This window comes from Mustelus asterias, chromosome 8, assembly GCF_964213995.1.
Source record: "Mustelus asterias chromosome 8, sMusAst1.hap1.1, whole genome shotgun sequence".
Taxonomy (NCBI): domain Eukaryota; kingdom Metazoa; phylum Chordata; class Chondrichthyes; order Carcharhiniformes; family Triakidae; genus Mustelus; species Mustelus asterias.
In genome coordinates this window covers 111,577,916-111,590,180 of record NC_135808.1, presented here as the reverse complement: position 1 = coordinate 111,590,180, position 12,265 = coordinate 111,577,916, and the positions used below count along the sequence as shown (strand labels likewise).

General features: G+C 45.3%; 1 protein-coding gene and 1 pseudogene across 1 annotated transcript; one reads left to right on the top strand and one right to left on the bottom strand.

The window, feature by feature from the left end:
• Nucleotides 1-387: 387 nt before the first annotated feature.
• Nucleotides 388-620, top strand: LOC144498050 (U2 spliceosomal RNA; annotated as a pseudogene).
• A 706-nt stretch (nucleotides 621-1,326) lies between these two features.
• Nucleotides 1,327-8,720, bottom strand: ptger4c (prostaglandin E receptor 4 (subtype EP4) c). Its single transcript, XM_078219209.1, has 2 exons — nucleotides 7,854-8,720; nucleotides 1,327-1,950 (listed from the first exon to the last, which is right to left on the bottom strand). The coding sequence occupies exons 1-2, from the start codon at nucleotides 8,718-8,720 to the stop codon at nucleotides 1,327-1,329; spliced, it is 1,491 nt and encodes a 496-aa protein (XP_078075335.1).
• Between the last annotated feature and the right edge of the window lie 3,545 nt (nucleotides 8,721-12,265).

Below are 12,265 nucleotides of genomic sequence, written 5' to 3'. Positions count from 1 at the left end.
TAATTTTGTCCCTGAAATACAGGCTTCCAAAACTGAAATAGTATGGGGCCAGTTTTGAATTTTGGGTGATGGTTTGCAAAACAAGGAAGCACCACTTACTCTGAGCCTCATTCGGACTGGGCTGGCGAACTGCATGGAAGCTACGCACGAGCTGCCAAAGCTGTATCTCACAGCTGTCTGAGGGCGGGGAGGCACAACCACAGACTGGGAGTCTCAGGGTCACTGTGGCCCTTACTATTAAAGTGAAATCCAGAGAACTCCTACTCCCCCTGGCCCCACCAAAAATAAGATCAATTCTGCCTGGATCTCTCATCCATTTTAGTCGATGGGCAATGATCGAAGCCTGCCATTTCCAAGCCAAACTAACCATTTTAAGACCCCAACTGAATTGCTTCTTGGCCTTTTGGCTAAGATAAAGTGTCAGATTAAGCCCAAGATCAGATGCAATGCTTTTTCTTGTCAGCTGGGATCTAGAATATCTCCCGCGTGGGGACCATGAATTGGATTCAATTTGAATTTGAATTTGAATTTTTTTTTGGGACAAGCAAAGAGCTGGATTAAGGGCTTGCTCTGTCCACTCTGTGTATTGGCTTTGTAACTTTAAGAATAGAGTAAAACTTAAAAAATAAGACCCCAATTAACACATGTAAAACAGGTTAGCACTGCTGTCTCACAACTCCAGAGACCTGGGTTCGATTCCTGGCTTGGGTCACTGTCTGTGTGGAGTTCGCACATTTTTCCTATGTCTGTGTGGGTTTCCTCCGGGTGCTCTGGTTTCCTCCCACAGTCCAAAGATGTGCGGCTTAGGTTGATTGCCATGCTAAATTACCCCTTAGTGTCCAGGGATGTGTAGGTTAGAGGACTAGCGGTCTAAATGTGTGGGGATGTGGGGATAGCGCATGGGATAGGACTTGATGGGCCGAATAGCCTCCTTCTGCACTGTAGGGTTTCTATGATTTCTAGACATGATTAACTAATAGTCCTCTTACAAACTGGCAGGGTTAATGTGGAGTTAAGGCTAATAACCCTATTCTGAGGCCATTATCATCCAGTTAATGTCAAACGATACAAGTTAAAATCATTCCCTGTCCGATTCCATTAGACATAACTAGTCACATCAATGGCAGAGATGGATTGCAGAATAGAGCTTTAAATTGAATTGAGATGTCTTAACATTGTTCGTACATCCAGATAACCTTGCTCCAGTGTTCGACACTCCATTTGAAATTGTGACAGTAATTTCTATGCCGTGAATGAGATTGGCCCTTGATATTTTCAAAATTAATATATAAATGTCCAACGCTATTTAAAAAAAAGACTTTCCTTTTAAATACTTTTTTCTGATATGCATGATGAAGGCGTACTTAAAGTGCAATTCAAAATGTCAAACGTTCTCCTCTGCTGGATCAGGGCATTGTTGTTTTGTGTGCTAACATCTGGTATCGTAGTTTCCTGTAGTATTGCGCATAAGATGGCTTTAGTCTGTGGAGGGGCTTCAGAATGAGTCTTACTGAGGCCGGTGTGACTCTTGTGAGGAATGCTGAACGGGTGAGCTCCAGCCTCCCACACTTGCTGAGTTGTGAAGTCCGTGAAGGAGTGAGTCATGGCAGCAGCACCGTGGCCGGCCTCTCCGTGTCGCGCTTTGCTTTCGTCTTTTCCTTGTAGCGAGGCATAGCTGGTGGCAACACTATTGGCGTACGAGAGTGGCATCTGCTGGCTACTTGCCCAACCCACCCTGCGTGCCTGCTCATCCCTGGCAGCACTCACGGTTCGCTTCAGCCGCTCGCACCCCAAGGTAAGAAGCTTTTTCCTGCAGAGGATATACACCCAGGGATCCAGGATTGGATTGAATGAAGCAAAACGGATGGCTAGGAGGTCACCACGGTAGTCCAGTTTCTCACCTGCCTGGATCTGTGCAGGGCCATGCAGCTGATTCACAAAAATACGTATCTGATTTAAAAAAAGAATACATTAATTTAATATGTTAAATCTCACTAGCTATTTGAATATCACACAAATCAGTAAATTAACCAGTTTTTAAAAAATTGCTGTTCATCTTTAGAATCTGTCTATCCTGATTTAAAGTCTTGGGCCTAAAATGTTGACTGATTGGTTTCTTTGCAGATGCTGTTTCATGTGCTGGGTATTTCCAGTTGCTGAATATACCACTATTAACACCCTGGAGGGTTACCATTATGTGGAGATGCCGGTGTTGGACTGGGGTAAACACAGTAAGAAGTTTAACAACACCAGGTTAAAGTCCAACAGGTTTATTTGGTAGCAAAAGCCACACAAGCTTTTGGAGCTCCAAGCCCCTTTTTCAGGTGAGTGGAATGGAATTCTGTTCACAAACAGGGCATATAAAGACACAGACTCAATTCACATGAATAATGGTTGGAATGCGACTACTTACAGCTAATCAAGTCTTTAAGATACAAACAACGTGAGTGGAGAGAGCATCAAGACAGGCTAAAAAGATGTGTATTGTCTCCAGACAAGACAAGACAGACTGTCTTGATGCTCTCTCCACTCACGTGCCAACTAGAGAGGATGCGATATTGGATCTCCTATTGGAAAATGAGTTAGGGCAGGTGATGGATGTGAGGGTGAGGGAACACTTTGGATCCAGTGATCATAATGCCATTAGTTTCAACCTGATCGTGGATAAGGATAGATCTGGTCCTTGGGTTGAAGTTCTGAACTGGAAAAAGGCCAAATTTGATGAAATGAGAAAGGATCTGGGAAGTGTGGATTGGCACAGGCTGTTCTCTGGTAAGGATGTAAATGGAAAGTGGGAGGCCTTCAAAGGAGAAATTTTGAGAGTGCAGAGTTTGTATGTTCCTGTCAGGATTAAAGGCAAAGTAAATCGGAATAAGGAACCTTGGTTCTCGAGGGAGATTGTAACACTGATTAAGAGGAAGAGAGAGTTGTATGAAATGTACAGGCAGCAAGGAACACATCAGATGCTCGAGGAGTATAACAAGTGCAAGAAGCTACTTAAGAGGGAAATCAGGAGGGCTAAAAGGAGACATGAGGTTGCTTTGGCAGACAGAGTGAAGGAAAATCCAAAGAGCTTCTATAGGTATGTTAGGAGCAAAAGGATAGTGAGGGATAAAATTGGTCCTCTTGAAGACCAGAGTGGTACACTGTGTATGGAACCAAAAGAGATGGGGGAGATACTAAATGGTTTTTTTGCATCCGTATTTACTGAGGAAACGGGCATGGAGTCTACGGAAATAGGGCAAACTGGTAGGGAGGCCATGGAACCTTTACAGATTAAAGGGGAGGAGGTGCTCGCTGTCTTGAGGCAAATCAGAGTGGATAAATCCCCAGGACCGGACAGGGTATTTCCACGGACCTTGAGGGAAACTAGTGTTGAACTTGCAGGGGCCTTGGCAGACATATTTAAAATGTCAGTATTCATGGGGGAGGTGCCGGATGATTGGAGGGTGGCTCATGTTGTTCCGTTGTTTAAAAAAGGTTCCAAAAGAAATCCGGGAAATTATCGGCCAGTAAGTTTGACGTCGGTGGTGGGCAAGTTATTGGAAGGTGTGATAAGGGATAGGATCTACAAATATTTGGATAGACAGGGACTTATTAGGGAGAGTCAACATGGCTTTGTGCGTGGTAGGTCATGTTTGACCAATCTATTAGAGTTTTTCGAGGAGGTTACCAGGAAAGTGGATGAAGGGAAGGCGGTGGATGTTGTCTACCTGGATTTCAGCAAGGCCTTTGACAAGGTCCCTCATGGGAGGTTAGTTAGGAAGGTTCAGTCGCTAGGTATACATGGGGAGGTAGTAAATTGGATAAGACACTGGCTCAATGGAAGAAGCCAGAGAGTGGTTGTGGAGGATTGCTTCTCTGAGTGAAGGCCTGTGACTAGTGGTGTGCCGCAGGGATCGGTGTTGGGTCCATTGTTGTTTGTCATCTATATCAATGATCTGGATGATAATGTGGTCAATTGGATCAGCAAGTTTGCTGATGATACAAAGATTGGAGGTGGAGTGGACAGTGAGGAAGGTTTTCAAAGCTTGCAGAGGGATTTGGACCAACTAGAAAAATGGGCTGAAAAATGGCAAATGGAATTTAACGCAGACAAGTGTGAGATATTGCACTTTGGAAGGACAAACCAAAGAAGAACGTACAGGGTAAATGGTAGGACTCTGAAGAGTGTAGTTGAACAGAGGGATCTGGGAATACACGTACAGAATTCCCTAAAAGTGACGTCACAGGTGGATAGGGTCGTAAAGAGTGCCTTTGGTACATTGGCCTTTATAAATCGGAGTATCGAGTATAAAAGTTGGAGTGTTATGGTAAGGTTATATAAGGCATTGGTGAGGACGAATTTCGAGTATTGTGTACAGTTTTGGTCACCTAGTTACAGGAAGGATGTAAATAAGATTGAAAGAGTGCAGAGAAGGTTCACAAGGATGTTGCCGGGACTTGAGAAGCTGAGTTACAGAGAGAGATTGAATAGGTTGGGACTTTATTCCCTGGAGCGTAGAAGATTGAGGGGAGATTTGATAGAGGTGTATAAGATTTTGATGGGTATAGATAGAGTGAATGCAAGCAGGCTTTTTCCGCTGAGGCTAGGGGAGAAAAAAACCAGAGGGCATGGGTTAAGGGTGAAAGGAGAAAAGTTTAAAGGGAATATTAGGGGGGGCTTCTTCACGCAGAGAGTGGTGGGAGTGTGGAATGAGCTGCCGGATAAGGTGGTAAATGCGGGGTCACGTTTAACATTTAAGAAAAACTTGGACGGGTTCATGGATGAGAGGGGTGTGGAAGGATATGGTCCAAGTGCAGGTCAGTGGGACTAGGCATAAAATGGTTCGGCACAGACAAGAAGGGCCAAAAGGCCTGTTTCTGAGCTGTAATTTTCTATGGTTCTATGGTTCTAACGTGGTGTGAGGGAGAGAGTTCCAGGATTTTGATCTAGCAACACTGAATATATTTCCAAGTCAGGATGGTGAGTGACTTGGAGGGGAACTTCCAGGTGGTGATGTTCCCGTGTGGCTGTTGCCCTTGTCCTTCTAGATAGTAGTAGTCATGAGCTTGGAAGGTGCTGTCTAAGGAGCCTTGGTGAGTTCCTATTGTGCATCTTGTAAGTGATACATAATGCTGCCACTGTGTTGGAAGTGAATACTTGTGGATGGGGTGTCAATCAAGTGGGCCACTTTGTCCTGGATAGTGTCCAGCTTTTGAGTATTGTTGGAACTGCACTCATCCAAGCAAGTGGAGTGTATTCCATCACAGTCTTGACTTGTGCCTTGTAGATGGTGGACAGGCTTTGGGGAGACAGGAGGTGGATTACACACTGCAGAATTCTCAGCTTCTGACCTGCTCTTGTAGTCACAGTATTTATATGACTAGTCCAGTTCAGTTTCTGGTAAATGGTAACACCCAGGATGTTGATAGTGCTAGAAGGTTGAAGGATTATAAATGTTAGATTCCTGATCAGAAAAGGGGAGAGAGATCAATAAGGTAACCACAGGCCAGTCAGCCTAATGTCAGTGGTAGAGACACTTTAAAGATAATAATTTGGGACAAACTTAAGTGTCACTTGGAAAAATATTCAATTCAGCCAACTGTGAAGTGATGCATTTGCAATGAAGAATGAGGAGAGACGAATAAACTAAATGATATAATTGTAAAAAGGGTACAGGTACTGAGAGTTTATGTCCAGAGATTCCTGATCAGTAAAGGAATCGAGGGTTACAGGGAAAGGGCAGGAAATTGGACATGAAGAATGTCGGATCAGCCATGATCCTATTGATCATGGCTCAAAGGGCTAAAAGGCCTGCCCCATTTCAATTTCTTATGGTCTTAAAGGTGGCTGGACGAATTGCTACAAATAAAAATATAAATCCTTGGTTTTGTAAATAGGGTATAGAAGCGAGGAAATTATACCATTATGGATTATCAGTTTGGTCGTGGTTGGAGGATTGTGTCAATTCTGGACATCACACTTTAGGAAAGATGCCTAGTTCTGGGAGAGGATATGGAGGTGAATTAGAAGAATGATGTCAGGGATGCTGGACATCGCCATAAGCACAGTCAGAATTGGCTGTGCAATTATACTCAATCACTCAACCACAAGTAGAACTGACTGTGACTTTTTACACAACTACAATCAGAACTAACTGTAACTTCTATGTAATTACAATCAGAACGTGGCCAATAGACAACTGAAAAGTTCCCATTTTCTCAGTGCTACATGTCGGTGGGGGGGGGGGAATTGGGAGATCGGGGCTGCGGCGGGGAGGGGGACGATTGAAGCTGGCCCCGGCATGTTCGCGGGGCCAGCGATCGGCCCACGAGAGGCCGGAGGGCCAGTGTTGCGGGATTGCGGGGCTGGGGAGCGATCGAGCTGGCCAGCAATCGGGAAGCCAGCAGACAGGGCCCACTGCTCATGCGCCGATCTCGGTGCTGACAGACCGGTGCATGCGCAGTGGCTCACTCAGCGCAATGCTGCCAGGCTCACCAGTGGGATTAGGCCCCGCCCCCTGCTTTTATACGTGATTTATGCTGGTGCACTCAGCAATGCACAGAGTGGGGGAGATTCTTCTCTCAACTCTCACTGAAAAAAACAACGTGATTTATTCCAATTTTCACGTGAATTTGAAATTTAGGATTTTTGGGGGAAAACCGCCCCCTACATTCTGTACCCTCTTCTTTCCTTCTTCCCTAATTACTCTATGAACTGTGTGTTTGGTCCGTATAGCACGCAAAAAACAATACTTTTTACTGTATCCCAATACATGTGATGGTAATAAATCAAATCAAATTGTCTGTATAACACACAAGAAGCAATACTTTTCATTGTATCCCAATACATGTGACAATAAATCAAATCAAATCATCTGTACAGCCAATTTCATAGAATCCCTTAAGTGCAGAAGGAGGCCATTCGGCTCATCAAGTCTGCCCCGAAAACAATCCCACCCAGGCCCAATCCCCAAAACCCCACATATTTACCCCACTAATCCCTCTAACATACACATTCTGGGGCAATTTAGCACAGCCAGTCAACCTAACCTGCACATCTTTGGACTGTGGGAGGAAACCAGAGCACCCGGAGGAAACCCACACAGACACGGGGAGAACATTTAGACTCCACACAGACAGTGACCCAGACTGGGAATCGAACCCAGGTCCCTGGAGCTGTGAGGCAGCAGTGCTAACTAACCACTGTGCCACCGTACTGCACCAGCATAAAGCCATACTTTTCACTGTATCCCAATACATGTGACAATAATAGATCAGTAAAGTTTATTTATTAGTCACAAGTAGGCTTACATTAACACTGCAATGAAGTTACTGTGAAAATCCCCTAGTCACCACACTGCAGCGCCTGTTCAGTTACACTGAGGGAGAATTTAGCATAGCCAATCCACTTGACCAGCATGTTTTTCGGATTGTGGGAGGAAACCAGAGCACCCAGAGGAACCCACATGGGGAGAATGTGCAAATTCCACACAGACAGTGACCCAAGCCGCGAATCGAACCTGGGTCCCTGGCGCTGTGAGGCAGCAGTGCTAATCACAATCAAATTGTCTGCATAATGCACAAGAAACAATACTTTTCACTATGTCCCAATACATGTGACAATAAATAAAATAAAATTGTCTTTATAGTACACGAGAAACAATACTTTTCACTGTATGTGACACATCAAATCAAATGAAATTGTCTGTATAACGCGCAAGAAACAACGCTTTTCACTGTATCCCAATACATGTGACAATAATAAATCAAATCAAAAATCAGATTGGTGACCAGACAGAATTTCTCAAAAGTTTGCTTCTTATATAATAAAGTGTTTATATAATAAAGTTGTCTCTCTCCTCACTTACCACCAATGGGATGGAGCAGACCAGAAAGACCATGGTCATGAGAACCAGCAGCCAGAACATCTGCATCTCGGCGGCGGAGGTTGCCAGGTTGGGGAAGCGGCGGCCCCGGGAGCTGCTGGTGGCGGCACCCTCCCCTCTGCCCATTGCCTTCTTCCTCATGCTGACCAGGGTGGCACAGACGGCCAGGTTACACAGGACGGTGACCAGGATGAGCAGGGCGCTGAAGCCTCCGTACAGGTAGGTGAAGGAGGCGGACAGGGTGCTGCTGGCCCTCCAGTCCAGGAAGCACCAGGTCCCGGGGAAGTGGCGGACGTTGTTGCCCAAGCCGAAGAAGGGCAGGATGCAGAGCAGCAGGTTGAGCAGGTAGGAGCCCATCAGGGCCAGCCTGGCCAGCGCCTTGTCCACGTACTGGCTGTAGAAGAAAGCGTGGCTGATGGCCAGGTAGCGCTCGATGGACATGGTGCACAGGATGCTCATGCCGGCCGAGCCGAAGAAGAGCATGGAGAAGGAGAAGAAGTGGCAGAGGGGCTGCCCCCCCGGCCACTGGCGGCTCAGGTAGGTGGCGATCACCACCGGGCTGGTGCAGCAGGTCCCCAGCAAGTCGGTCACCGCCAGCCCGCACACCAGCGTGTAGAAAGTGGTCTCCTTCTGCTCCTTCTTGGAGACGCAGAGCACCACGATGGCGATGAGGTTGCCCACCACCCCCACGGTGAACATGCTGGCCGAGGTGACCACATGGCTCGACTTGATGCTCAGGGGCACGGCCGAGCCCTTAGCCAGGCTGTCGTTAACTTGCTCCCAGCTGGAGTGGTTCAGGGGGCCAGTCATCATAATTGCCTGCCAGCCAGACTGAAGCAGGATCTTCATCAGCACGGGAGGAAAAGTTACTTCCAGAGCAGCCAGTGAAAGCAGAAGGGAATCTGAGCTATGTGTCTGTGTGTGTGTACACTTCTCTTGCAGCTGTCCTTCCCTCTCTCTGCTACATGGCTGTGTTGCTCTGAGTCTGGTGCTCTGACTCCCTCTCGCACACACACACAAACGCGCTCTCTTTTTAAAATCCGAGCCTGCCTCCTCCAGTTGACACAAGCAGAGCTCACAGACGTCACCCTCACTCCACGGCAGCGCTGAATGTTACAGCAGCAGAATGACAGAGCTGCCGGCTGCACTCCACTGGGACCTCGCTCCAACTCTCATGCCCCTGCGAGGCATTCAGGAGGAATTCCCTTATCCAGGCAGCAGTTAGGATGTGGAACCCGCAACACAAGGCAAAGAGCATAGACGCATTTGAAAGGAGGTTTGATAAGTACAGGAGGAAGGAAACAAACAAAGGTTTTGCTGTTGGGGGTTAAATGAAAGATGGGAGGAAGCAGCACTAATGACCAGCATGGACCAGACTGGCCGAATGACCTGTCTTGAACTCAAATAAATCTATACAATTTCATTACTTCATATTTATAAATAACATTATTTTATGTCAGTTAATGTGATTAATTTTTATAATACTTCTTGCTTAAAGCAAATGACTTTAAATGCTCAATGTTGATTGCTCTCTCAATGTATTTGTAAAGTATTGCTTTGAAACTCATCTTTCTTTCCTTTTAACGTTCTTTGGCTGCAGAACGGATTCCTTTCACCCTCTGAGCTACTGAATGGAGCTCTCGCTGACTCAGAGCTGGATGAATATATCCGATTCCCAGTGTACATTTATTCCGTTTGTGTCCAAAGGGGCAGTACTGGGAGAGGAGACTGGCTGAAGTTAATATGCCAAGTTCAGTTTTGGAGAAATCAGAATTATAGAACATAGAACATAGAACAGTACAGCACAGAACAGGCCCTTCGGCCCACGATGTTGTGCCCAGCTTTATCTGAAACCAAGATCAAGCTATCCCACTCCCTATCATCCTGGTGTGCTCCATGTGCCTATCCAATAACCGCTTAAATGTTCCTAAAGTGTCTGACTCCACTATCACTGCAGGCAGTCCATTCCACACCCCAACCACTCTCTGCGTAAAGAACCTACCTCTGATATCCTTCCTATATCTCCCACCACGAACCCTATAGTTATGCCCCCTTGTAATAGCTCCATCCACCCGAGGAAATAGTCTTTGAACGTTCACTCTATCTATCCCCTTCATCATTTTATAGACCTCTATTAAGTCTCCCCTCAGCCTCCTCTGCTCCAGAGAGAACAGCCCTAGCTCCCTCAACCTTTCCTCATAAGACCTACCCTCCAAACCAGGCAGCATCCTGGTAAATCCCCTCTGCACTCTTTCCAGCGCTTCCACATCCTTCTTATAGTGAGGTGACCAGAACTGAAAATTATAACAAGTTACTGTACCTGCTCCTATTTGCAATCGACAGTACAGTAAACATACATTGTTGCTCTCTCATTCTTCATTTTTTGCCTTTTATATAGTTTCTCTTTTTTTGGATTCAGGCTGTAAATTCTGTTTTAATGTTCATAGAATAGAATAGAATCCCTATAGTGCAGAAGGAGGCCATTTGGCCCATCAAATCTGCACCGACTCTCCAACAGAGCATTTTACTAAGGCCCTATTTACCCTGCCAATCCACCTAACCAGCACATCTTTGGACTGTGGGAGGAAACCTGACCACCCGGAGGAAACCCACGCAGACATGGGGAGAATGTGCAAACTCCACACAGACAGTTACCCAAATCCGATATTGAACCCAGCCCCTGGCTCTGTGAGGCAGCAGTGCTAACCACTGCGCCACCGTGCCGCTTTCTGTCTGTCCTTATTTTTAAATCTGTTTTTCATAAATAAGTTACCCTTATGATCTGTGATATCACTGTAAAACACAAAGGAATATGTGTGCACTGCTACAAATCAAAATGCTGGATGTATGTTACTTTGTGATCATTTATATCTACTATACTTCTCAACAGAAGCATTTTATTCTAGCATTAATTAAGGATTACATCACTGCACACAAACTTCTTGCTAGCTGAGGAGGCTTGTGGTCCTTCCTGGGGTAACACCTATCAAGGCATCTTTTTGGCAAACCAAATAAACTAAATCAAATAAACTGAGGGACAAAGTAAAAAGGGCGGTCCCTTTAAAAGAGGGGGAACCACCCCAAACAAAATAATCCAAAATGTAAAGGAAATGTAAAACATAAAATAAAAGTGTGATTGAAAGGGTCAATAATACACCCCAACCCCTGTGGGGCCATGGGTATCACTGGCTGGCCAGCATTTATTGTCAGTCCCTAGTTGCCTAAGGGCAGTTGAGAGTTAACTACATAGTCACAATGTAGGCCACCATCTACCATGGTGGGATTTGAACCTGGGTCCCCAGACAATTAGCTGAGTTTCTGGATTAATAATCTAGTGATAACACCACCAGGTCATCACCTCCCCATGGGCCATGCCCTTCGAATGACTGAAAGTTGCAGCCCAGGTTGTGCTGCTTCACTGTTAGCTTCCCAAAAGGGGCATCTTTCTTCTGGATGACTGTTGAAATGTATTGAATAGCATGAAGTTGCTGTATTTGCATGGACTAAACTTGCCACAGAAAGTTAAGCTTTATTCACTCAAGTCCAAGTACCCTTTTAATGACATGATATGCATTGAAGTATCAATTACCGCTGACAACCCTTCAGCCACTGAAAAATTTCTATTACAAGCATGGAATCCTCTTCCTTCAGCTTTTGAATTGCTGGAGATATTTAAAATGTAATTTTTCTTTACTTTCCTGTTCTTTCTTCTCTCTCTGAATTCAATCCTTCCTTCTTTTTACTTTTCTTTCTGTACTTCATTCACTGTTGAATTCATCTACTGTACTCAAACTTATACGTCCTTCTCAAGTCCTCACACTATTAATTTAACAAACCTTCAGTCCAATTGTTTAAGAAGGTACACAGTTGTTCACTCCAGTCGCAGACGCCCTGCTTCCCTCACTGCGACACTATTAGTTCACGCTTTCAGCAAGCTGTTACACAAAAAAAATGAAAACCTGATCATTCAAGGGCAAATTGAACCCAAGGTAGGGGTGCGATTAGGCGACCTGCTGCAACTAATTATAGCCCAATATTCCACAATGCCTTCGCCAGAAGATAAAGGACAGCAAAAATGCCACCTTCTTATTAACGTGATTCCTTGTGTTTCCTGAAATGAAAAGAACGATGCTGATACAGATAAGCAAACTTAATGGAAAGCACTTGTTCCAATCAGCAGCTTTGTTGTGGTTTACTTGAGGTCAGGGTGATCAGTGAATCCTAACTGAGCTGGCAGTGGCAAAGCAAGAGGCTGGGATTTCAGTGATCCCCTTTCATTTATATTTCTCTTAATGGCAAACATTGCAGAACAGATTGAATGTGGGAATTCTGAGACGATTAACTCATTCCTGACTCCCCAGAGCCTGTCCAACATCTACAAGGCACAAGTTAGG